General features: G+C 42.1%; 2 protein-coding genes across 4 annotated transcripts in view; one reads left to right on the top strand and one right to left on the bottom strand.

Annotated features, from left to right (window-relative positions):
* LOC140070355 (probable E3 ubiquitin-protein ligase HERC6) overlaps positions 1-20242 on the top strand; it is a 49316-nt gene extending 29074 nt beyond the window's left edge. Inside the window, exons 16-23 of one of the 2 annotated variants that reach the window (XM_072116793.1) lie at positions 6772-6942; positions 8329-8472; positions 10040-10206; positions 11130-11190; positions 12243-12313; positions 13427-13610; positions 14702-14804; positions 19907-20242. In XM_072116793.1, the coding sequence (XP_071972894.1) occupies positions 6772-6942; positions 8329-8472; positions 10040-10206; positions 11130-11190; positions 12243-12313; positions 13427-13610; positions 14702-14804; positions 19907-20118 (1113 nt within the window). In that variant the 3' untranslated portion in view covers positions 20119-20242. Of the gene's footprint in view, positions 1-6771; positions 6943-8328; positions 8473-10039; positions 10207-11113; positions 11191-12242; positions 12314-13426; positions 13611-14701; positions 14805-19906 lie in introns of those variants that run through there. The other variant, XR_011848914.1, reaches the window with a different exon arrangement.
* Positions 20243-22260: 2018 nt separating this feature from the next.
* On the bottom strand, positions 22261-25249 carry PIGY (phosphatidylinositol glycan anchor biosynthesis class Y). Of its 2 annotated transcripts, none has more exons than XM_072116809.1 (2): positions 25139-25249; positions 22261-22832 (listed from the first exon to the last, which is right to left on the bottom strand). In XM_072116809.1, exon 2 carries the CDS (start codon positions 22660-22662, stop codon positions 22447-22449), a length of 216 nt encoding a protein of 71 aa, XP_071972910.1. In that variant the 5' UTR covers positions 22663-22832; positions 25139-25249; the 3' UTR covers positions 22261-22446. The 2 variants fall into 2 exon arrangements, with proteins under 2 accessions (XP_071972910.1, XP_071972920.1); XM_072116819.1 differs by lacking the exon at positions 25139-25249 and adding an exon at positions 24709-24732.
* Between the last annotated feature and the right edge of the window lie 2425 nt (positions 25250-27674).

Here is a 27674-nt window from a genome sequence, read left to right as displayed (position 1 = left end):
ATGGACAGGAAACAGCAGGGGCAGCATGCATGGATGCCTCTGAGGCTGCTTAATCGCACCATTATGCCAAAATTATGGGCAACAGCATGGCCATGACAGAGTGACCGAATGAGGCTAGATAGCATCTAAAACATCCAATAATTGACCCTGACACTATAGGGGACGGCATGCAGAGGCAGCGGCAGCAGTGGCAGGCTAGAGAGTCTCATGGCGACATACCCTAAATGGACTCACCAAAGGAGGTGAAATGATTTCCTATGTGAACAAAAGGTTGACGGTATATTTAGTCGATAACACAGCATGGTGGCGACATAGTGACCAAGTTCCATAACGTATCTGGTGAAACACCCGAAAAATGAGCCTGACACAGCTCTTTTGATAAGGGGACGACATGTGGAAGCAGCTATGGAGACGACTTCCATGATTAAGAGCGACAGTATGGGGCATTCATATTGCGCTGCTATGATTGCAACTTCAGGTCTCCAGCATGGCGGCGACAGATGGGCCGAGTTCCACTATGTATCTGGTGAAACACCTGAAAATTCTGCCTGACACAGCTCGTCTGATAAGGGGACGATGTATGGAGGCAGTGAACTAGTAGTAGATTAAAGGTGCTGCAGTTAAAACTATGTTAGTTGGATCTTGAGATGGAGCTGGCGCTCCGCTGCCAGGCGAGCTTTCGCCAATCCAAGCCCCTGTCTCTAGGCTACTCCCCAAACAGCACTTCTAAGAACCTTATGTATAAGATCAAGTGTAGTAGCGTTCTTATAAGTTTAGGATATGGCGGGTGAGGGGAATGTAAACAGATGCGCAAGAAGCGCTGAAATAATATCGGTTAATCATAAAAGTTTGCCAGTATATTTTGTGGATAACACAGCAGGGTGGCGACAAAGTTAACAACTTTGATGTGGAATCCATGAAAACATCCCAAATTTCTGCCTGACACACCTCGTTTGATAAGGGGACGATGTATGGAGGCAGCTATATGGACGACTTTTGGAGGTAGCAATGGAGACAACGTGTGGAGGCTGCTATGGAGACAATTTAATTTGGATAGTGCCTGTATGTGGCAGTCCAAAAAAGTTTTCAAACCAGAGGAGCAGGTAGGTGGCCCTCCAGAAAAATGAAATAGATTGAGTGCCTGTATGTGGCAGTCCAAAAAAGTTTTCAAACCAGAGGAGCAGGTAGGTGGCCCTCCAGAAAAATTGAATAGATTGAGTGCCTGTATGTGGCACTCCCAAAAATTGTTTAAAACAGAGGACCGGGTAGGTGGCCCTCCAGAAAAATTAAATGCATAAAGTACTATAGCTAGAGCCAGTGGGCCCTGTCAAAAAATAGCCAGTTTCCTCTGCTTTAGTGTACAAAGAGGAGGAGAAGGAGGAAAATGAGGAGGAGGAGTGCATAAATTATTCAGGTTGAGCTTCCTTCACCTGGTGGAGATTGGAAATTATGAGAAATCCAGGCTTTATTCATCTTAATAAGCGTCAGCCTGTCAGCGCTGTCAGTCGACAGGCGTGTACGCTTATCGGTGATGATGCCACCAGCTGCACTGAAAACCCGCTCGGACAACACGCTAGCGGCAGGGCAGGCAAGAACCTCCAAGGCGTACAGCGCCAGTTCGTGCCACATGTCCAGCTTTAAACCCAGTAGTTGTAGGGAGCTGTGTGATCATTTAGGACGATGGTATGGTCAGCTACGTACTCCCTCACCATCTTTCTGTAAAGATCAGCCCTACTCTGCCGAGACTGGGGACAGGTGACAGTGTCTTGCTGGGGTGACATAAAGCTGGCAAAAGCCTTGTAAAGCGTACCCTTGCCAGTGCTGGACAAGCTGCCTGCTCGCCTACTCTCCCTCGCTACTTGTCCCGCAGAACTACGCACTCTGCCGCTAGCGCTGTCAGAAGGGAAATACTGTTTCAGCTTGTGCACCAGGGCCTGCTGGTATTCATGCATTCTCACACTCCTTTCCTCTCCAGGGATGAGAGTGGAAAGATTTTGCTTGTACCGTGGGTCCAGGAGAGTGAATACCCAGTAATCGGTGCTGGAATAAATTCTTTGAACGCGAGGGTCATGGGATAGGCAGCCTAGCATGAAATCTGCCATAGGCGCCAGAGTACCAACGCGCAAGAATTCACTCCCCTCACTGGCCTGACTCTCCATTTCCTCCTCCTCCAACTCCTCCAACTCCTCTTCTTCTGCCCATACACGCTGAACAGTGAAGGACTGAACAATGGTCCCCTCTTGTGTCTCGCCAACATTCTCCTCCTCTTCCTCCTCATCCTCCGATATGCGCTGAGAAACAGACCTGAGGGTGCTTTGGCTATCAACAAGGGAATCTTCTTCCCCCGTCTCTTGTGACGAGCGCAAAGCTTCCGACTTCATGCTGATCAGAGAGTTTTTCAACAGGCCAAGCAGCGGGATGGTGAGGCTGATGATGGCGGCATCGCCACTGACCATCTGTGTTGACTCCTCGAAGTTACTCAGCACCTGACAGATATCAGACATCCACATCCACTCCTCATTGTAGACTTGAGGAAGCTGACTGACCTGACTACCAGTTCTGGTGGAAGTTGACATCTGGCAGTCTACAATCGCTCTGCGCTGCTGGTAAACTCTGGATAACATGGTTAATGTTGAATTCCACCTCGTGGGCACGTCGCACAACAGTCGGTGAGCGGGCAGTTGGAGGCGGCGCTGCGCTGCCCTGAGAGTGGCAGCATCTGTGCTGGACTTCCTGAAATGCGCACAGATGCGGCGCACCTTCGTGAGCAAATCAGACAGATTGGGGTATGTCTTGAGGAAACGCTGAACTATCAGATTTAACACATGGGCCAGGCATGGCACATGTGTCAGTCTGCCGAGTTGCAGAGCTGCCACCAGGTTACGGCCGTTGTCACACACAACCATGCCTGGCTTCAGGTTCAGCGGTGCCAGCCACAGATCAGTCTGCGCCGTGATGCCCTGTAATAGTTCTTGGACGGTGTGCCTTTTATCGCCTAGGCTCAGCAGTTTGAGCACCGCCTGCTGTCGCTTAGCGACGGCACTGCTGCTGTGCCTAGAGCTACCGACTGATGGCGCCATGCCCACGGATGGTAGTTCGGAGGAGGAGGTGGAGGAGGGGTGGGAGGAGGAGGAGGCATAGTAGGCCTGAAAGACCTGGACCGAGGTAGGCCCCGCAATCCTCGGCGTCGGCAGTATATGACCAGCCGCAGGGTCAGACTCGGTCCCAGCCTCCACCAAGTTAACCCAATGTGCCGTCAGCGATATATAGTGGCCCTGCCCGGCAGCACTCGTCCACGTGTCCGTGGTCAGGTGGACCTTGTCAGAAACGGCGTTGGTCAGGGCACGGATGATGTTGTCTGACACATGCTGGTGCAGGGCTGGGACGGCACATCGGGAAAAGTAGTGGCAGCTGGGGACCGAATACCGAGGGGTGGCCGCCGCCATGAGGTTGCGAAAGGCCTCGGTCTCTACTAGCCTATAGGGCAGCATCTCCAGGCTAAGCAATCTGGAGATGTGGACATTAAGGGCTTGGGCGTGCGGGTGGGTTGCACTATATTTCCTTTTCCGCTCCAGCGTCTGGGGTATGGAGAGCTGAACGCTGGTGGATGCTGTGGAGGATCGTGGAGGCGACGATGGGGTTTTTGTGCCAGGGTCCTGGGCAGGGGGCTGACTATCAGCTGACACAGGGGAAGGAGCAGTGGTGTGCACGGCCGGAGGTGCTTGGTGCCACTGAGTGGGGTGTTTAGCATTCATATGCCTGTGCATACTGGTGGTAGTTAAGCTAGTAGTGGTGGAACCCCTGCTGATCCTGGTTTGGCAAAGGTTGCACACCACAGTCCGTCGGTCATCCGGTGTTTCCTTAAAGAACCTCCAGACTTCTGAAAATCTAGCCCTCGCCGCGGGAGCCCTCACCACGGGAGCTTCACTACGTGACACATTTGGCGCTGATGCACCTGCTCTGGCCCTGCCTCTCCGTCTGGCCCCACCACTGCCTCTTCCAACCTGTTCTGGTCGAGGACTCTCCTCCGTCTCAGAAGCACTGTGTTCACCCGGCCTCTCAACCCAGCTTGGGTCTGTCACCTCATCATCCTCCGATCCCTCAGTCTGCTCCCCCCTCGGACTTCCTGCCCTGACAACAACTTCACCACTGTCTGACAACCGTGTCTCCTCATCGTCGGACACCTCTTTACACACTTCTTCCACTACGTCAAGAAGGTCATCATCACCCACAGACTGCGACTGGTGGAAATCCTGGGCATCGGAAAATTGCTCAGCAGCAACCGGACAAGTGGTTTGTGACTGTGGGAAGGGTCCAGAAAACAGTTCCTCGGAGTATGCCGGTTCAAATGCCAAATTTTCCTGGGAGGGGGCAGACTGGGGGGGAGGAGGCTGAGGTGCAGGAGCTGGAGGAGTGCCGATTTCGGTGACATGGGTGGACTGCGTGGAAGACTGACTGGTGGACAAATTGCTCGAAGCATTGTCGGCAATCCACGACATCACCTGTTCGCACTGTTCTGGCCTCAACAGTGCTCTACCACGAGTCCCAGTAACTTCAGACATGAACCTAGGGAGTGTAGCTCTGCGGCGTTCCCCTGCTCCCTCATCAGCAGGTGGTGTCTCACCCCGCCCAGGACCACGGCCTCTGACCCCTGCAGTAGTTGGACGCCCACGTCCCTGCCCTCGTCCTCTACCCCTAGCCCTCGGGTTAAACATTTTGAAAATGAAAGTTATAACTTTAATTTTTTTTTTTACTTTTTTTTGTGTTTTTTTTGTGTTTTTTTTTTTGGTTTTATTTTTTAAAACCAAACGATGCTATCCTATTGCTATGGCTATTTTCTAGCCAAGTATGAAAGCACACTGCTATGCCAGATGAGATGACGCTGAGCTATGAAAAAATAAACGTAAAATAAAAAGAAACTGGCAGACTGTGCCTAATTGAAATCAAACCCCTAATAAATTGTCCCACTTCTGTCTTTGCGATGGATATGTGCGTCACTAAGCGCTAAACACAACGGTCGCAAGTCTCACTACAAATTCCTCACAATATGGTAGTAGATGCACTACAGCAAGGACAGCCACCAGCAGATCAACCAGAAATAAAATATATAACGCTATTGTAGGCCTAAGTAAGCCGTTTGGATTCTCCTATGGCTATTTTCTAGCCAAGTATGAAAGCACACTGCTATGCCAGATGAGATGACGCTGAGTTATTAAAAAAATAAACGTAAAATAAAAAGAAACTGGCAGACTGTGCCTAATTGAAATCAAACCCCTAATAAATTGTCCCACTTCGGTCTTTGCGATGGATATGTGCGTCACTAAGCGCTAAACACAACGGTCGCAAGTCTCACTACAAATTCCTCACAATATGGTAGTAGATGCACTACAGCAAGGACAGCCACCAGCAGATCAACCAGAAATAAAATATATAACGCTATTGTAGGCCTAAGTAAGCCGTTTGGATTCTCCTATGGCTATTTTCTAGCCAAGTATGAAAGCACACTGCTATGCCAGATGAGATGACGCTGAGTTATGAAAAAATAAACGTAAAATAAAAAGGAAATGGCAGACTGTGCCTAATTGAAATCAAACCCCTAATAAATTGTCCCACTTTGGTGTTTGAGGTGGATATGTGTGTCACTGAGAGCTAAACACAACGGTAGCAAGTCCCCCTGCAAATTCCTCACAATATGGTACTAGCTGCAAATAAAAAAAAAAATGTATAACGTTATTGTAGCCCTAAGAAGGGCTGTTGGGTTCTTGTAGAATCACTCCTGCCTAACACTATTCTAATAGAACAGCCTAACGCTTTCCCTGACCAGCAGCAGCTCTCTCCCTAGCGGCATCCAGACACAGAATGATCTGAGCAGCGCAGGCAGGGGCTAGTCTATTCCAGGGTCACCTGATCTGGCCAGCCAACCACTGCTATCGACGTGTAAGGGTACCACGTCATTCTGGGTGGAGTGCAGAGTCTCCTGGCTTGTGATTGGCTCTGTTTCTGGCCGCCAAAAAGCAAAACGGCGGGAGATGCCATTTTCTCGAGCGGGCGAAGTATTCGTCCTAGCAACGAGCAGTTTCGAGTACGCTAATGCTCGAACGAGCATCAAGCTCGGACGAGTATGTTCGCTCATCTCTAGACTACATCATCTAAAAAACAGAAGTTTGTATACATAGCTTTCACACTAACACCAATTATTGGGGATAAGATCTAAATATAATCATGGCATTCATGATAATTCCAATCTAAATAGTTGATTGTATATCCCTGTACTGTATAGTTTAACTAGACAGACCAGGTTTTTTTGTGGATATCTTAAAGGAAATCAACCACATAAAAAATTACCCCTGCACTGTCCTCGGCTAGTCTTGAAACTTATATTTAGCAGCACATAGCGCGGGGACAAGATGTTCGGCGCTGCGGACTGCTAATTATGCATAACCTGGGAGCATGGGAGAGGGAGGTGCGAGGGCGTCCATTATTAGCAGCCTGGAGTACCGGACATCTTGTCCTTGTGCTCCGTGCTGCTAATTATAAGCTTTGTATCAAGCTTAGCTTAAGGACAGCACTGGGACAAAGATAAAGACGACCGGAGGTGAGTATTTGTAGGTTTTTTTTAAGTGGTTGATTTCCTTTATGAGGATTGGCTGTAAACAAGGATTAGCATACCTTATGCCATATACTAATTACTGTGCTCCTTTAAACTTTTATTTTCTCTATTTCTATATATGAATATTTGTATAAGTTCATTTGTGCTTATCTTATTTGCAGAAAGCAAAGGTAGAAGCCAGCCAAATGCTTGTACTGAACAGAATGCAAGGCAGCAGCGATAATCCCAGAATTCCTCTCTTACATCTCAAACTCAGACATCAACATTTACTGGAAGATGCACTGAAGAAGTTAAATATGGTCGAAGATTGTGACCTACATAAAGAATTATTGGTAAATTGCATTTTAAACTAATAAAAAATAATTTACTTCAAAATAAAAATCTTTACTAGAAACTTAGATTCTTTTAAATAAGATTTCTGCTGTGCCGCAACCCCATACATCAAAAGACTTTGGGCTCTTGACGTATCCGGCAGGGTCCTGTGCAGTGCTTATCTCTATGCCAGACAGAGAGAAAAATAGGCGCAGCTGGCGACTTTTCATATGTGAAAATTCACAGGCTGCGGCGAATGCACAGGGGTGGGAAAGGTAGCGCTCCACCCCGGCCCACTTCCCTCCGTTCGGCTGCCCGTGCCCCCCCTTCAAACCCCAGTTGCATGAAGGTGGCCGATTGTGGAAAATAATTGCAAGTGCTAGCAATAAGCTAGCATTTGCAATTATTTCAGGGCTTCTACTCCACTGATGTGGCACAGAGGCCCTGATAAATATCCCCCATAGAGTGGCAAAAAACCCAGATTTGTAAAATAAACTTGCGCACAGCAGCGGGAGAAGTGACCAAAGAATATAAAATGAGGGTAATAAGAAGGGATAGAGGAGGTATATACGCCCCAATTGCACATAACCCATGCAGGTAACACATGTTTAGACATCAGGATGACTGTGGGCCAATTAGAACAGCTATAAATTCTGAACGGTGGCACCTAGAAACACAGTTATGGTGCCATATTCGAAGAGAATCTCCCCTCTTGTGTACAGTGTTTCTAGGCACTATAGAACTAGAGATATCCACTTTTAAAGATGCAGTAAAAATGTGATTGATATATATCTGACATGTCATTTCTAACATGTCATGAAATAAATAAAATAGTAAGGATATGTAAAGTTGTTCCAAAAAAAGTCGTGAATTTATTTGGATGTTGCCTAGTAAGCACTGCACTTGCAAAAGGTATTTTTCAGGGATTCTAAATAGGTTTTCCATATTGGGACAAAATACTCAAAGAGGAAAATGGAATTAAATAATAAAAGATGTAGTATATACCTGGTGAATCCCTCTGCCAATTCAGAGCTGCAGTTCTGCTGCTCTCTGCATCATTTGTGGTAGATGTGACTCCACTGCTACGTTAAGAGACCACAGCAGGAGCACCAAATACTTTCACACATTTTCACACATTTTTTCTCCCCTTGGCACAATTTGCTGAAATCCCAGAACTTCCCTTTAACTAAAATGATAATATAAATACAATTGAAAAAATTATTCTGGTGTTTTTCAAGTGAATGGCAGTTTATCCATAAAGTTTTTCAAATATATTTTATACGCTAAATAAAAATTCAGTTTGTGGTCACATCCCCCTCTGTCTAGGTCATAAAATAACAAATTTAAAGTTTTTTTGAAATGTACACATATAAACAGAACAGTTTCATATCTATATTCATCTCCAGGTGGAATTTCATGGTGAAACTGCACCTAATCCCCAGGCAGCAAAAAAAGAGTTCTTCCTCTTGGTTGCTGAAAAAATGGTACAACCTGACTATGGGATGTTTACCTGTTCAGATCCACTGCTACCAGTGTGGTTTCCAAGTCATGTAAGTCGTTTATTTATTTATTTATTTTTTTTGCTAGTAATGTTTAATTATAATGCTAATGTATTTATATATGGATACATGTCATAACTATAATTGTATTAGGCCAAGCACAACCCTCTCATGTTCCTGGGAATTGTGCCATATACTATACATGAATGGGACACAGAAGCAATGACATTTACAACCTGTGGACGTGTGGCACTGGTTTTTGGAAGAAAATAGCCATGATTTTCTAATGCTGCTTTAACATTTAACCCTGTATGCAGTTTTCCGGTTTTTATCCTTTTATTTTATTTTTCCATTTACAGATCTGTATGAGGTATTGTTAGCTCTGGGACAGATTGTACTTCCTAACGTCAGTATTTAATATCCCATGTCTTAATACATAAAAAAATTGCATGTTTTATACAAACTTTTTGTTTCTTATACCATATAATGAAGGCAATAATATAATAATATTTCAGTTCTAGGGGAAAAAGGGTGTTTTTGGACTTCTCAAATTTTTATTTTTTACTTTTTTAGATCCACATGGGTACATGAACTAGGGAGTCTGATTGCTTATAGCATTTATTGCAATACTAATGTATTGTGGTATATGATGAATATACAGTACTGTTACAGTTCGGACTGAATGAAAGGCCTGGGAGTCTTGGATGGGCAATTACTGCCCCTTGATCATGCTATGGGGGAGGTGACAATCTGAATGAATATGGCATCTTTGTCCATGGCATTTAAATGATTAACAACTTGATGCCAGCACAGATTGCTTTAAAATGCAGAAAACACTTGCAGCCCTCTTTATATATCCTTAAAAGGGTCTGTCTATGAAAGAAAGTCCTCAAATCTCAATCCATATTGTTGCTAACATGATCACTTTTTTGCTGCTTTTGTTCCTACTGCTGTAAAATTAAGCCCTATGCGCTGGCACTAGCTGAGCAGACACTTCCCGATTCACCTGTGCTATGCTCATGCACATCCTCACATTCACCTGTGTGCGGACAGTGTGCTCATGGTAGAGGGTTATCTACAATTTCATTTAGCTTCTCAAGATTCTACTAATATCTGACACATAGAAAATGAGAGATCTGAGTCACGAGATGGATGTTAGATCCCTAATAACATTCTCAGCTCTGCTGCCCCACTCAATCAATCAAATACACACTCAGTACTGCAATGTCTAGAGCTGCTCTTCTCTTCATGCTTCCCTTCCTCCCCCCTGCAGTACTCTATTAATGTGAGAGGAATCTGATCAGACAGGAAGACCTGCCCGACCATAGTCAGGACTGAGTTTATGGTTGTCCAAAACACACAATAGCAGTACTGATAGAGACAGGTTGGAGTTATATCTGCTAAATGCTTTTTGTTGATAACAATGAATTAGAGAATATGTTATTTTGCTATTCTGAGTGTATTTAAGAATTTTTTCTTTGTGGGAATTCCCCTTTAATGAAACCTTAACTTACTATTCCATCAAGTGTTGTTAAAATCTCTAAATTGTAAAAACATAGGGAAAATACTGCTACCATCCAATATATCTACTATCATTATTTCCTTTTATTATAAACAGCCATCAGTGGACAAAAAAATGTATTATCAGTACGGGGTACTTTGTGGATTGGCAGTTTTCAATGAGACGGTTATATATCTACCATTCCCGTTGGCTTTGTTTAAGAAACTTTTGGGTAAAAAAATTACTCTGGAGGACCTGAAAGAGCTCCAGCCTACCATGGGGAAGTAAGTTACAGTTACCTACCTGTTTTTAGATATATTTTTTAACGAGTAGCAGAAAATTTACTGTATAACAAATATATGTTAACCTTATTACATTGCATCATGGTATACTTGGCTTTCTCTACACATCAAATCAGCAAAACCTAAATCAATTTTACAGATACACACAAGAGAATTTAGAATACATCTTACCAGAGCAAATTGTTTCTTACCCTCCTTCTTTCTTACTTTTTCTTTCTGATTTTCTAGTAAAAGGTCTTTATAATTCTATCTTGCCAGAAAGTAGGGAAGAAGCTCAATGATGTTACATAGAATCCCTTTTCAGAGGGTAGGGGTAGAATGAGTCACAGAAGACCCACAGATATCAAAATTCACAGATATGTGTAATATTTAATTGGACCTCATATACGGGTACAAGATAGGTTTCCTTAGGTTTGTTCTTAAAGGGTTTTGCCATGTTACCTCATGTTTTTGTAATGTGTGTGGGCAGGATATTAAGGTAATTTACCAATATACATTATTAAACGTTTTACTCCACTTTATTGATACATAAATTGAAGCCTCTTTTCTTTTACCTCATCAGCCAGACATTCCTGACCATAAAATGGCCTTAGAGGGCATGTGACCGCTGATGTGTGTGTGTAATTTTTTTTTTTTAAGGAAGACTACTTTTTGTACATGTATCCAAAGATTTTAAATATAATGTGTCCACATATAGCTTTGTCAGATTAATAAAAAGTTATAGTTCCCCATGAGGCAATTTGATTTTGTTTCAGTCTTTAGGTTAGATCATGACTGATGCAGAACTTGCAGCCATCGTATCTACTGTATAATCCAGATGTATGCGGCTGAGAAACAAAAATGTAGAGCAGCATTTTGAAGATGTTAATTTTCTCACCAATAAGTTAAGTGTAACTATTTTGCAGGAGTATGCAGTGTATACTGGATACTGAAAAAGACGTTGAGAGCCTAGATCTACATTTTACTGTAAGTATTATAAAATAAGGAACGGTCATTGAATTGCTGGCTTTTTATGGCTTTCCTTAAACACCCTGTTAAAGAAATGGCACCCATAGGAGCTTCATAGAGGTTCCTGGCTGTCATAGCAACTGATGACATATCAGAGGGGGGGCTGGGCAAACATATAGACATCTATGCAACCAAGTGCGACAATTGAAAACCCCCATAGAGAAGGGGGCAGTGAAATCTCCACTTACCAGAAAAAGCACTGTGAACTGTGAGCCCATCACATAGACTGGGGAATATGTATCAGGGCTTGTATGCCAGTTTTTTCGGTAAAACGCTAAAACAATCATTCTTTCTTACTTGCTAGCGGCAGCGGAGAATAACATAATTTAATGTTTAATACATTGTTCTAATAAAATTTTAAAAACAATGTATCAAAATTGCAACACATTCCCTCCCCAGCACAAAGACTCAGCATAAAAAAAATGAAAAAAGTGTATGCATTATAGTCGAGTAAGATTAAGGAATCTTCAAGTAAATTCTGCTGGTCGTCATGTTATATTTTTTGCCATATTTATTATTAAAACAGGTAAACTATTTTCTGGACTATCCATAAGGTATGGTCAAATTAAACATGGCTTCGCCTGCACAGGATTTTAGCATAGTTTTTGCTATGCAGTGAAAAAAATGTTTCATGTAAATATGCCCTAATACGTGTTGGCTGCTTACAGTCACTGGATGCTTACAGTAACCTAACAAGTGACACAAGTGCAGCCTTTCAGAACCAAACAGGTCCGCCTCCTGACATGCATGATATAAATAGTAGTAGGAAATACGTAAGCACATAACCTTGTGGCCTAGTCAGCCACCTTGCTCTATTACATCAGTCATAATCACATTAAGAGATTCATGTTTCACAACGATTAGACTGACGTTTGTATCAGTGGATTTTTACTAATAGCGTGTAAGGCGTTTGCACTATAAAAGTGACAGGTGAGCAGAAGAAGTCAAATAAAAGAGCTCTTTCTTTAATTTATTTTTAACATTTTATCATGTTTCACTGATACTTGCAGTTGTCTTGGGAAAATCAAACCGTACAACTGATCCCCAATGGAGCAGCACAACGTGTGACCCATTTAAACAAGTATGTATAAAGTGATCCTGACTTTCTTAAAGCTTAGCCCCTTTTATATAGAAATATTTTAGCAAGACTATTAAGATTAAAAAATCACTGACCTATAATCTCTGTTATGGTATCTTCTTTTAATATCTATGATGCACAATTTATGAGGCTAGTTGTCATGTATTTAATAAATGTTCAGCAGCAGGATGAGAGAAAGAGCAGACCACTAGATTAACTTCTAGATTCCAGATTATTTGCTATGTGACGCTATAGATTTGGTCTTTCCCTTTTCTGGATTAGTTCTGGCAGTCATGGTAGATCATGTGCTTTCTAGGTGTCAAATCCACAACATTTTAGCAGACCAGGTGGCTCCAGGTGATGTAAAAATAAGAAATCACTTATTCAGGCCCATCTCAGAGCCCCCTGTCACATCTGGTTTCTGTTGACGACATCATGTCAATAGATGATCGGTAGAAGTGTTTGTTGTTGGACTCCCACCATCTCATATAGATTTTAAGGACTACCTTAAATTTAAGAAAACCCATGGTGGCCATGACAGGTGTAAGAAAAGATAAGTCAAAGTTTTTCTCCTCTCAGTTCCAGAGTTGTGGTGTGCATTTGTTAGCTGACACAGATTAGTGGCTACCAATGACCTCAGCAGTCCTCGGATGTTGACACTTCTGGACAAGCCACGTGCACCAGCTAATAAACCGAACATTTACAGAACAGGAAATACATACAGTATTTTATACCTGTCACAGCCCAAGGGTTTTTTTTCCAAATAAAACCCAGAAAACCCTTTTTTCAAGAGGTTAGAAGATTAAAGGAAACCTACCTGCGCCGGCTATAAAGTTTAAAAAGTGTTTTAAACCGCGATACCGCGGTTTAAAACACTAACAAAAATAAGCTCCGGCACCAGCTCACCCTGAGCTGGTGCCCGGTATTTCCATCTGAAACCTGCCACTTCAAGTGGTACGTTTCCTTTAAACTCCAGTACTTTCCCATATTAGTGATGCATATATGCAGTGCGCAGTACCTTATGCAGAACACATGGTATAAAAACAAATGTTAAAATAAAATGGTAAGGGAAAAAACTGTTTTATGTCTCTATATTCATTACATCCTATTTTCTAGATACGACTTTGTCAATAAATGTCTGGAGTATATCTTTAACACATCGGTAACAGAGACATTTGAAGAGTTCAAGAAAGGTTTCTACAAAGTCTGCGACAAAGATATTCTGTTATTTTTTCAGCCGGAAGAATTGATGAATGTTGTTGCCGGTCATGCCAATTATGACTGGTCTGTATTTGAGAAGGTAAATCACAATAACTTCTGTTAAAGCAGCCAGAGCAGAGCTATGCGCAGGACTGAAGAAACTATACATAAAATGGGTTGTACAGGATTCTCCCAGCCCACATGATCATTGGAGGATAGCAGCGCAGTTCTATTGAGGAGAATAAGGCTGAGCTGCACCTACATCGATCCTGTGACCAATTGTGACACTTCATTTTTAAAAATTCAGCCATGTATAATTCTGCATTATCTTTTTAACTGATTACTTTATATAATATTTCTCTAACTAACATCCAACCTTACATTTAATCAAAAATCACCAAAGATTACAGGGGATTTAAATGAAACCTACCATGAGGAATCTACCATCAGAAGTAGATCTGATGGTCGATTCCTTCTGCCTGTCTCTGCCCTAATCTGTAATTATATAATCCTGGAACCTAACCTAAATTAACTGCAAAGGCTACTGGGCGTGTACTTGCCTGGCTGGGCACTGGGAGCTAAGGCTAATACACATCCCAGTAGCCTCTGCAGCTAATTTACATATTACTATGGGTGCATTCACATACCTGTCTGTGGGTATGAATATGTGGCTGTATATGCGTCCTCATAGACGGCATTGGAGCTCCGGCGGTGGTACGGTGCCACAGATAGAGCACGCTAATCTTCTATCTGATCTACTTAGGATGGTACTTCATGGTAGGTTTCCTTTAAGGTTTACAGATCCATACTGTGAATCTGTATGATGCCTCTATACAGAACAACAAAACCAATGGGATACAATGCCTTCATATACTATTTATTTCTTTCCCTATTTTATGATACTAGAGGTACACAGAGGTACAGTATGGCCCACAGATTTCCTAAGGAAGTATATACAGTTCTGTGAGGAGCAAAACTACACAAATGAGCACAGTCTCAAAGATGAAACTTAGAGATAGAAGTCTTCAGTCTGATCTCTGGAAGTCTATACTGGTTTTGTGTCATTGAGTTAAGTAAGGGTATAGTATTTCTACTGGTCAGGATCGTAAACAGCATATAAATGTATACAGACAAGTGACATCTTTCCAGAGCAGACCTAATAATGGATATCTTTTTACTTCCTATCCGCAGAACACTGTATACACAGGCAAGTATTCACCCACACATCCAACTATCATTATGTTTTGGAATGTCTTCCACCAGCTGCCACTAGCCAAAAAGAAAGCATTTCTCTGTAAGTATAACACTACCGTACTTCCATCTGCTAAAATTAGTATACTGTACAACAGTGGTGGCGAACCTATGGCAAGAGTCCTATCTGTGGGCACCCAGACCTTTGCCCCAGCACAGATTTTGTAACCCACAATTTAAGGCCTTCTCCTGCAGTCTCGGGCAGCCCAGGAGTTGACACATTCAGTGCTATTTTAAAGTGACACATCCAACTGCTGGGATTGTAATTGGAGCTCCTGCTTTGGGTCCTGCAACCCTATACAGAAAGTCCCTGGAGGGAAGCTACATTGGTAATCCAAATTTGTCCTCCTTCAACATTATTGGTCTCCTAAAGATGCCTATATGGTTGTAAGCTGTGGCAGAGCAGTTAGAAATAAGTTACTGTTTAAATTGCCATGTTGGCAAGCTGCAATAAATCTGTGGATTTTAATTGTAGTTTGGGCGCTCGGTTTCTAAAAGGTTCACCATCACTTCCCTACAGGTAATGCTACTAATCTATTGTGCTATTTACACAACGACTGATATCTAGAAATTCTATTCAGCGATACAGTGATGAAATGTGGTGGTTGCGAACTCCTGAGGGGTACGCAAGATCATTTATCACTTTTATAGACACCCCCTTTACCACACAGGTTCTGGGAGGAGCGGGAAGTGAGTTGGAGCTGTCCACATAGCCTCCACATATGGCATAACACTAGCTCACAGTCTGAACCGTAGACTGGCACCAACTCTCATTTGATATAAGCCTGGTCCGTAACGGGATTATAACGTTCTAGAGTCGACCCGTTATCTTATGTATAGCCGAACATTGACATGGGAATTCAAGGGTCAAGATAAAAGCAAGGTTAAATTGCAGGATGCAGGTTAAATTTAAAGTTTATATAAGTTAAATATTTGTCATAAAAGCCCATTATATGATATTTTGTCTAAAAGTGGAGTGAAGGTCTGGAGGTGTTATTTTATAGCTACCCCCTACAGAGCCGGAGTCCATCTGCAGTCTTTGTAGCCGGGCTCTGGGATCTAGTACCTCACAGGTGACATGTCGAGTCCAGAAGCAAAATCTGGCTGCAGAGTTTTCTGGCAGATGTCTTCAGCTCCCGGCAGCACATACCCCTCACTGAGCTCCTAAAAATACCAAAGTTACTCACAGTATAATGTCACCTGGATTACAGAAATGTCCCACACTGTGCTGCTAAAGAATGTACATAGCAAAACTGGCCACACAGTACCCTTGCCACATCATGCCTCCCTAACAAAACCACACTGTGCTCCCTGCATATCAAAAATTACATTGTGACCCCCTAAATACATTACTATGCTACAATCCCTGAATAAATAATTCTGTACCCCTAAAAATGATGTGGTTACCCATAATTAATTGCATAATATATGGCCCCCTTTAATAAATTATTGTACCTATTTAATGCCTTAATGCCCCTTCTTATTCTTTCTATACAGTGCCACCTAAACAATTATTTTATACAAAATGGACATATATATTTTATTTCCATGTGCTAATTATTATACATTCAATCCCCTTTAAATTATTAATTTGCATATACAATTATACATTGCGACTCCTATTTATTAAATTACACACAGTTTCCTCACATTTTTTGATTCTATCTTATAAAGCCCCCAAATTGTCAGCAAAGACTACCCCCGTAAACCAGCAGCATGTAATCCGCTTTCCTTATAACCACTTGCTGAGTGCTGTTCCAGTGTGGAAAAAAATTTTACTTTTAATCCATGTAATAAGGAACCTCACATAGGGAGGCAGGAGTTGCCAAAAGTCAAGTTCAGCGCGCCCCTCCATTGTGATTGGCGTCTCCACCTTCAAACTGTTTATTACACAATACAACATATCAGAAAAACCAAAATCCTTGACTATGTGATGCTCCTTACCACACAGATTAAAAGTTCATTTTTTCCACATTACAACAGTAGTTGATATGAAGAAAGCAGATTTACTGGGAAACCAAAGCTTCTATAAACTCATCTCTCTCATCCCTTTGCCCTTTTAGCAATCTAGGCCCACTTATGAATTATATACACCGAGCCCTCCCCCCCATTATTTATATACACTGGGCCCCCTCAATAACCACCCACCTTCAAAAATGTATAACTTTTTTTTTATTTTTCCATGTACAGAGCTGTGTGATGGCTTGTTTTCTGCATAACAAATTGCACTTCATAGTGACATTGGTGAAATAAAGCATTTGCGCCGTTTTCTTAAGGGCTTGGATTTTACACCCCAAGTTACATGTCTCCTTTATTCTTTGGGTCGGTACGCTCACCGGGAACCAAATTAATATAGGTTTTATAATGTTTTCATACATTATATGTTTTCAAAATTAAAACATTCTTTACAAAAATTCCTCATCTTGCCATGCAGTGGAGCTTTTTCATACTTCAGTGTACAGAGCTGTGGGTGGTGTAATTCTTTGCAACTTTTGATAACATTTTCAATGCTACCATTTTAAAGACTGTATGGCCTTTTGACTACTTTTTATAGATTTTTTTATATATAATTCAAAATGGCCAAAAAGTGGCATTTTCGATTTTGGGTGCTATTTTGGGTGCTAGTATATAGGGATTTATACATCACGTATTACAATGTGACCGGAGGCTGTCATGGCAACGGATCACCGCTCCCCGATGACATCACAGGTTGTGACGTTCCGAGCCAAGATGGCGATCAACGGGTTAATACCCACGATCGGTGCTGCAAAAAAAAACCCCAATGCCTGTAAATTCAGGTCCTCAATCTACTTTCAAAATCAAACATGGATAAACCAGGGACACTTACTTCCGGCACCGTGACGGTATTCCTCCAAAATCAACTTTTAAAATTATGCTAATCAGTCTGAAAGACTACTGTGGTGGTTCCCAGAGCCCCCCCTGGGCTGCAGATTCACATGCTGTAACTGTGTGCAAAGAGCACAATGCCTGGATCTATGAGTAAGTGTCCCTGGTTTATGAATGCTTGATTCTGATGGTAGATTTCCTTTAAGGCTTCATGCAAATTATAGAAAAAGTCCAGGCTGTCACTGGCACATGAGTAGCACTCACCTACCATTGTAACACGGGCCACAAGCTATAGTCCACAGGTCATGGCCAGGTAGAGTTTGCTAAATCTCTGTCTTGAACAGGCCAAATTAGAAACAAACTTGGGAAATTCAGGAGTGATGGCCACTATGATGTTGAGATGTGTAAATAGCATGTAAAATATGGATATGACTTCATCCAACCAATGTGTAAAACTAACAGACGGCTATAAGGTATAGCTTCTAATTCACAGGGGGAGATAATTATAACGGTATGGTCAGTGTTTGTCTTAGCTCCTGTTTATTCATAGTGCTGTATGGGTATTACAGTCGCTATGGGACCAACATTAACCTCTTAACGCCGAAGCCACTTTTCACCTTCCTTACACGGCCCCATTTTTTCAAATCTGCCCTGCGTCACTATAAGTGGTTATAACTTTGGAGCGCTTTAACATATCCAAGTGATTTTGAAACTGTTTTCTCGTGACACTTTGTACTTCATGTTAGTTAAAAAATTTTGGTGGTATGTTTTGCATTTATTTATGAGACAATCAGATATTTGGTGAAAATTTGGAAAAATTCTCAATTTTCAAAATTCAAAATGTTCTACTTTTTCCATACATAGTCATAACAGCAAAAAAAAGTAATAACTAACATTCACCGAATGTCTACTTTATGCCTCCGTGTTTTTTTTTATGCATACTCTTATTTTTGTATGATGTTATGGGGCTTTGAACGTCAGGTGCAATTTTTCACATTTTCTAAAAAAAAAAAAAAAAAACGCAAAATCCTGCTATTGAGGGTCCTGCTCAGGTTTCAAGTCACTTTGAGAGGCCTTAATAAAAGTAAAACCCCATAAATTACCGCATTATAGAAACTACACCCCTAAAGGTACGTAAAACAACTTTTATGAAGTTTGTTAACCCTTTAATTGTTTTACAGGGGTTAAAACAAAACCGGATGCAATTTCGAAATTAAAATTTCTTTGGCTAAATGAATGTGTTTTTCATTAAATGTACAAATTCTCATTGGATAAAATACCAAAACGCTCCACAAAGTTTGATACCCAATCTCTCCCATGTATAACAATACCCCATATGAGGTGGTAACCTGCGGTATGGGCACACGCCAGGGCATTGAAGAGAAGCTGCGCCATTCAGAGCAGATTATGCATTGTCACTTTATAATGGCTATACAATCTTTATTTTTTTGGCAATTTGCACATATAAGGGCTTATTTTTTGCTTTTTTAAATTTTATTAACTCTTTAATGTATGGAGGAAAAGAAAATTGTCAATTTTGGTTTTCTTTTTTTTGTATCTTTTTGGGGGTTGTACACCGGACACTAAAAATACTATATTATCTTTATTCTATAGATCACTATGATTACGGTGATAACTCATTTATATAGTTTGATCACTTTTTGGAACATTTTTGTGAAGGGATTTTATGAAAAATTTACATTTTTGGAGAGTTTTTCAGGTTTTGTTATTACGGCGTTCACCGTACAGTTCCAATGTTTCTGACTTATTGTACAGATTGTTACGGACGCGGCGATACCAAATATGTGGGGCGTTTTGGTGATTTTCAGTTTTTTTTACTTTACTAGATGTGTATAGGGAATGTTTTTGTTAGGGGACATTAACTTTAATTAATTCTTTTTATTAAAAAGTGTGTTTATTTAGTGTTTTTAACTTTTTTTTTAACTTTTTTCTTAACTTTTACAAGCGATCCTCTGATCGCTTGTTCAAGCTATTCTTCACCTAATACAGTGTAATACAGATGTATTACACTGTATTATGTGACACACTGAGCTGTGCATGCTCAGGGTGTTACAGCCGGGTCCTGCTAGAAGAAGCCACATCATATTCTATACTGCCACCTGCTGATGTAACTTATTTATTACAATTGCAGGCTCCTTAGGCAACCTGCATTTCTCTATTTTTACTTATCTATGATGTCACAGCCTGTGCTGCCATCGGAAGCATCGGTATCATTTACTTAATGGATCTGTATAATCTACATTGAGTAATAGGTTCTCAAATTATTTTTCTTTTCAGATTTCATAACAGGAAATGACAGAATCTCTGTATTTGGGCTGCAGAATACCGTTATAACGGTCTCCTCGTTCGGAGTCCCAAATGAATGTTATCTTCCCGAGGCAAATACCTGCTCCCAGCTCCTGCACCTTCCTGAATACTCAAAGAAAGATGTGTTACGCAGAAAGCTTCTTCTGGCCATGGAGAACAACAAGGGGTTTGAAAAAAACTAGAAAACCTGGTGTTCAGCATTTAGCATCACAATGTAAACGCTTGTTCCCCCTGGCAGATATGAAGCCATCATTACATTGTGCTTTATCCCCTTACTTAGCATTAAAATCAATGTGATATGTTACAGACATGAATCAATTCATAACTTTACTTGGATACCTATATTGAAAGGGAAATCTGATATATACTGTACACAAGTAAACCAATGCAATTATATAATATTGTCACATGTAAACCAATAAAACAAAGCAATAAAATGTTTTGAGATTTACTGCCTGAACAATTCACATCTTAAAGGGAACCTGTCATCAGAAATTGGCCTAATAAACCACTATGAGTTTAACAATGAAATTAAGCTTTCCGTGCCTTAAAACGTCCTCTTCACTGTGATTGATGGTCCTGCGTCCAGGGACATCATTGATGAGATCTCCTGAAGTCCAGTGAATGATGTCAATCACATGGGAGGAGGTGTTTAATGTCAGGGAGAACTTGACTTCTGTGTTAAACTCTTTACCTCCCAAACTTTATACGTCTCACTTCAAAGTTTATTTTCTGGATGGTGCCACCAAGCTGGGCCATGAAAGATAAAGATACTGGTAGTGATTTATTATGCCAATTTCTGATGACAGGTTCCCTTTAATGGGATTTTCAGTGGAAAACCATGGACCAGGACAAGGGGAAAGATAAAAGAACATAATTTACCCTACTCTTTATGTACATTACCAAATGGGATGGAAGTGTGGTCAGAAATTTGTATTAATCATATCCACTATGTTATCACTTAGTGCAGGATAGTCAGTGGCTCACCCACAGCAGTTTCTGTAGATACAACTCTGACCTTAATGGGGGAAGTCTCAACCAACCAATTACATATTCATGACAGAGCACTGTACTTTATTTCACTCTTTCAGAGCAATAGAGCACATATGCTCAACTGGCCTTCTTTACAAACTGGTTTCATTATTCGAACAACTCCTTTAGTACAGTTAGCAAGTCCTGATATTTGTACAGTTATAGGTGTACTCTAGAAATTATTAAATATTTCATCATTAAGCCATTTTATTAATGAATAAAAATGAGGGCCTTTTAAAACCATGCAGGTGAAGAATATAATGATCTGCCTCACCCACTGAGCTATGTGACATACTTGTAGTGGAGAAATGTCTGTTCAATTTAGAAGTGTCCTGTATATCAGTAAATATGGCCAGTAAAAGGGTTATATGCGTATGGGCTAAAAGTCAAAATCGCTCTGTGTGCTGAAGGGAACTCCCGACCCAAACATCTGATCACTGGAATGAACTGACAAGCTGAGATCATTTCAGTTATCATAGGTTTGGGTCGGGAGATCCCTTCAGCGCATAGATCGATTTTCACTGACTGCACTCGCTTCTGGGCAATAGGCCTTAGGCTGCATTCACACGACCATAGGGGGGGCGAATAATCGTCCCCCATAGGCCGGCAAAGGGCGCACGGACCGATACGATGCAGCAGCATACTGCTCTGTACAGAGAGAAAAGATAGGACATGTTCTATCTTTCCCTGTGTCAGCGCTGTGCATCGCTATGGAGAAGGGTCACCACTCCTCTCCATCAGAGCGAACGTATGCCTATATGTTTGTGTGAATGCAGCCTTAGTAAAAAGTGGCATGCCACTGACTCATCACTCTGCTGGGAACTGAACTCTGTGGATCATATTGATATATGATGCACAGAGTTCTTGTTTCTGCAATATGTAACAGAGCCAACAGTACAGCTAAATATGGGGGGGGGGGGGGGGGGGGAGTAACAAGTACTCTGTACATCATAAATCAATATTATGGATGGAGTTGTCATTGGCACGGCACTTTTCATGGTCCATGTTCAAGGATCCAGCCTTACACTTATATTCTCTCATGCACCTAATATCCCCAGCAACATGTTTTTACTGATCATAACGTTACCTACATAACATCTAGAGCAGCACTGTGGGTGAGATTAAGGCAGATTACACTCATGCAAGTTGGTTCTGACAAACTCACTGCATAATATCCGTGGGTTTTACTGCCCCTTAATGCCGAGCAGATGAATGGACAAGCAGAGTTCAGGTCAGCAGACGTATAAATATGCCGATTTTGTACACATCCTACAAATGAAGAACAAATTGACTTAAACAGAAATTCTTTAACTTTAATTCACTTTAAAGCACTGGAGGAAGGAGAGGTGAAGAGGCGCTTATGTGGTTTCACAACTTCCTGTCTGCGGTCAACATGCATCCTCCAAGTGGGCCGTCATGGGTGATGTGATGGAAATCAGAATTATGAAATGTAAGAAACTGGTAAATCATGTTGATGTTTAATTATGTCTGAAGAGCTTGAGTCCCATCCATGTCCACAGGTGAAAAAACACATAGACGGGAAGGGTGATGGGGAGCAGCAGACTGTAGAAACACACACTCGCCGTGCTGGTACATCCCTGGGGGAAATCATCTTCCACTGAGGCAGAATAAAAGATTCCAGACAGTGACAGGAGAGGCACAAGCACAGTCAGCGTGGGAAGAGATAGAAACATGGCTTCAGATTCCTCCAGGAGGCTACTGCTGAGTATTATCAGATTCCTCAGACTTCGGCTCTTTATGGATCATCCTTGCATCCTGAGGAATCATATTGGGGATTCCATCCACTATGGGATAAGCTATGCCAAGCTCATCATTAATAAGTTCATTAGTAGATTCTTCATACCTACGATACAAAAACAGTGTTATATCACAATATATAATCATATTCACCAGTAGATTACAGAAGACCCATAAACTAGAATGGAGAAAATATGCAGGAACAGCTACATCTGCAGAGCACAGACCTGAACCTACATAAGTCTCCGACAGAAACGCTATTTAATGGAACCTGTCAACAGGATTTCAGTGGAGAGGGATTGTGTCCCCACTGTGTTACTGCACATATGCTAGAACATGGCTTTAGTCCTTTGAAAGAGGATGATGATGGCAGAAGGGAGGGCAAGAGATGAAGCAATTCACTCACTCAATCTTGAGTGAATATAACACACACCCACATGACACGTGTGAGAATTCTTTCAGGGTGCCAGGTTCTTTTTAAAACTCTATTTTAGGTCAATATCAGCAATGAATTTATAATGTAAAAACATGATCTGTCAATGGTATTAACCCCTTATGGACATGGCTGCGGGTGAATGGAGAGGGCTCACGGCTGAGCCATCTCCATACATAATGGCCGTTTGCTGCATATTACAGCAAACACCCACCGGTAACAGCTGCCGTCGGTGCTGGTACTGATTGCGGGTGTCAACCCTGTAAAAAGCCAGGGGCATTTAAATCATGGCAGCACGTGGGGCGCCACCATCTAGGATAAGATTGCTGCTCCCTGTGAGGTCATCGGTTGCCATGACAGCCTCGGGTCTGTACATTATAATGAATGAGGAAAATCCCCATATGCTGCCATCATCAGGTCTCAAAATGTCAGATCTAGAAAAATATAATAACGCTTATTCCCGGCTTTTAATGCTGTAACAGAAAATGGCACCCAAAGTCGAAAACACCATTTATTTGCCATTTTAGAAAAAAATTACACCATCCACCAAATTATGAAAAAGTTATTAGTGCTAAAAGATAGCAAAATGAAGAATTTTGTTTTGTACAGGTGGTTTTAATTTTTGTAAATGTATGAAAACATTATAAAACCTATACAAATTGACCCAATGAATATATTAAACATATCATTAAGGGTGCAAAGTGAAAGCCGTAAAATACATGGCTCAAATGCGATTTTTCACCAATTTCACTGCATTTGGAAATTTTTTTCCCGCTACCCAGTACACGGTATGGAATATTAAATACCCTCACTATGAAGTGTAATTTGATACGCAGAAAACAAGCCATCACATAGAAAAATTAAAAAGTTATAGATTTTTGAAGGTGGGGAGTGAAAAACGGAAATGCAAAAATGAAAAAGGGCCTCAGCGGGAAGGGGTTAAAGATGAAAACCTGATGACAGTTTCCTTTTAAAGCTTAAAATGCTAATTTTTGAAAAGGAGCAACCTAGGTAAATGTTATGCTATGTGTTACACCAGCTGCAGGTCCTCACAAAGCACAAGGACCCAGAGATCACAAGTGATAATACTGCTCACTATACAGCCGCAAAACTCAGAGCAGATCCTATTCTTGTCAATGTTTTCAGCCTGGGCAGCCTTTTATCCTGTCAACAGCGAATAAGCAGCCTCACAAGTCAATGACACACAGAACGCAAACAATGGATCGCCGATCTGTTGTTTGCTGGCGAGAAAGCACATGTTCAAGTGTTCATATGCAGGACAAGGATGTTCAGGGTCTTTCCCCAGTGATGTCACTAATATCACTGGAATCCTCCCTTCTGCAAGAATTTGCTCATATTACAGCGGCGCCACCTCCACACCGCGTGGGCGTAAAAGGGTTGGTGGAGCCAGCGGCTTGCGTAATTTGAAAAGCCTGCTAACACTTGCAGGTTTTTATGCAAACTTCACTAGGTTAGACTGGCATCCAGGTTTGAAGAGAAGTGTCTGCGGGATGACTTCTCTGTCTTTTCTAAATACAGCGTCACTCACCTGTCTCTCACTACGTGTATACATTTTGAAGAGCTCAGAGCACTGCTCCCTGTGACATGTTAGTATATGGTATATTCCCATAATATGTACATTTATACCCATATATCCTATTACTGATAAACTAGTCATATTGTCATCTGGAGCTTTCCACAGATTTGCACAAGATAATCATGGCGCTCCTCAGGCACCAGACTAGGTGACTACCTCAGGGTCTTCCTGGAGAGGGGACACACGAGGAACTGCAGCACTGACGGGTTAAAGGCGGCGCTGCCCGTCACCTCCTGCCCCTGTGCAGCTCTACAGGCGGGAGCAGAGTGCAGGCCCTGCCGTGTGATACAGGAACCGAGCGCCGTGCGCTGTATCACCGCCCTCCACACACTCATCCCCGGCATCACCCAGCGGCCGCAAGGACACAGCAGCGACCTCTTACCCAGCATCCTCTGCTCCTTCCCTGTATAAGTTTACATGCACACCCCTATAACTCAGTCGAAATGGTACGTTCCTTCTTGTGTATGCGGAAGTGCCGGCAGCTGCAATAACTTTATTGATAACGTTATAAGTCCACGTGTAGAATTGTCACCTCGGTTGTAAACTGCGGTTTCATGCGGAGAAATAGGCGTCACTTTCCAGCTGTACCGCCATGTTTCTCTCAATAGGGACTTATCCTGAAAAACCCTGCACCCTACCTGTATGATAGGAACTACATGCACTGTGCCATACAGACTGGCAGGGGTGTGGGGGCAGGATATGCCAACATCTAGTGACTTCCTAAATTATGAATATTATAATGTAATAAGTATCTACTTTATTTTATTGATTATATATTTTATGAAAAATTCTAAACTTTCCTAAACCTAATACGGGTTGTTATTCCAAAGATCAGATAGTCGATAGATAGTAAAAAATAACCCTTATACAACTGCTGCCAATAAAAATAAGAGGCTTCTGTAATTTCACCAATAGTGGTGATGTTTTGTAGAAGCCAATCAGGTAACAGTAAGTAGATATTTGTTGATTTTAATTGTCATGTGATCAGTTAGTTAGTGGTTGACGGCAGTCGGTCATTGTGGATGAGCGCTACCAGGTAGTGACCATGTACAGGATCTGCGCTTCCTAGAGGGTAATATATCAGGATGTTTGAATTCTGCACACAGATGTTTATGACATATGTTTTGATTATATGTTTTGGGAGGGGGGCAGCTACAGGAAAGGGGACATGGGAGAGGGAGCAGCTAGTGAAGGGAAGTCTGGCTCTTATTAGTGAACTGGCCCATTAGGGTCAGCTCATAAATAAGAGCCGGCTCTTCTGGCTTCTGAAGGGCTCCCTGTCACGTGTGCCCCTGCGACCCACTTAGCGGCACCCCATGACTCTTACTTTCCATGCTCCAGCGGCGTCTCTTGCGGTCCGGCGCGCACATCCCCGCTCCCTAGGGCACGCACATCCCCGCTCCCTAGGGCACGCACATCCCCGCTCCCTAGGGCACGCACATCCCCGCTCCCTAGGGCGCTGGCTGGCCGCTGACCTGTTAAATAGCCGTCCTCTTCCGGTGACCCCTGCTGGATATTTGTGCCTCATAGCCCTAGAGAAAACGATTTTTGTGATTATCTGTTGTGCCCTCTGCTTCCATTCTTGACCTCAATTCTCTTCCGCTTGTCTTGACCTTCAGCTTCGTCCCCAACTCCGTCCCTGTGCCGCCTATCCTAAGCTCCTGCCTGACCTTGACACTGATCTTGACACTGATCTTGCCTGCTGATTCTGTACCTGATTCTGTAAAGTGAATCCACCACCACCGACCCTAACACTCCCTATTAAATGTATAATAGGGAGCCTCAGGCCAGTCACTACTCTACACTACTTTTAACCCAATTTTTATCTGCTGGGAACGGACTTCCGTCGTTCATACGAAAGTACCGGCTTGGTTGTGAACAACCCATCACTAGAGACAGATACAGGAATGGGGACATTAGGAGGTGGTAGCTACAGGAACAGGGAAATGAGTGGAGCGGGGTAGCTACAGAATATGGTACATGGGAAGAGGGGGGCAGCTACAGTAAAAAGGACATAGGAGGGAGGCAGCTACAGGAAAAGGGGACATGGGAGGAGGGGGGCAGCTACAGGAAGGGGACAGCAGAAGCCGCGGCATTTCCTATGTAGGCGCCGAAGCAGTTTATGCTATAAAGTTTAAAAAGTGTTAAAACCGCGATACCGCGGTTTTAACACTAACGAAACTAAGCACCGGCACCAGCTCACCCTGAGCTGGTGCTCGGTGTTTACAGCTTAAACCTACCATTTGAAATGGTAGGTTTCCTTTAAACATAATTAAACATTTGAAACTTTTTGTTTCAGAAATATTTAAGAAATATTTGCACAATATTATAATAGATGAGCAGTGTTTTTCACAATATACTGTACTACCATACTTTTGTGTTACAGTATATTGAGTGATGAGACCACTGAAAAGAAAAATTTTCATGAAAAAGTTGTTTTAAATTTTTTTAAATGTAAAAATTAAAATCATCCCCCTTTCCATCCACCTGCAGCCGACATGTGACACACGTCACATGTCATTAAGGGGATAAACTATTAGCTCAGTCAGGATGGGTATGAAATGCTCTTTCTAAAATGCCCTCTTATATGTTCATCTGCTGAATGCAGAGGACCCTAGCCACCAAGAGAAATCTGACTGTGGGATTTTACTTCATAATCATAGAGAATCGTGGCCGACTGCATTACGGTCGGACAATGCACTTTTGGGGAACGCGTCAGGACGGGGAAGTAAATGTGCCTCACTGTCTCTCTCTCACTGAACAGACTCCTGAGACAGACGGACCAGCTAGGACCATGTGCTATCACTGAGCAGGGGTTTTATACTCCCTCTGGTCAGGTGGTAGCACCTTTAGAATCAGACTTCAGCTAATAATACAGCCACATAATTGGATAATTACTTACACCAATTTAACTGTTG

Source organism: Engystomops pustulosus, chromosome 1 (genome assembly GCF_040894005.1).
Source record: "Engystomops pustulosus chromosome 1, aEngPut4.maternal, whole genome shotgun sequence".
In the NCBI taxonomy this organism is placed as follows: domain Eukaryota; kingdom Metazoa; phylum Chordata; class Amphibia; order Anura; family Leptodactylidae; genus Engystomops; species Engystomops pustulosus.
Note: the sequence above shows the minus strand (reverse complement) of the source record. Positions and strands in the feature narration are given on the sequence as shown.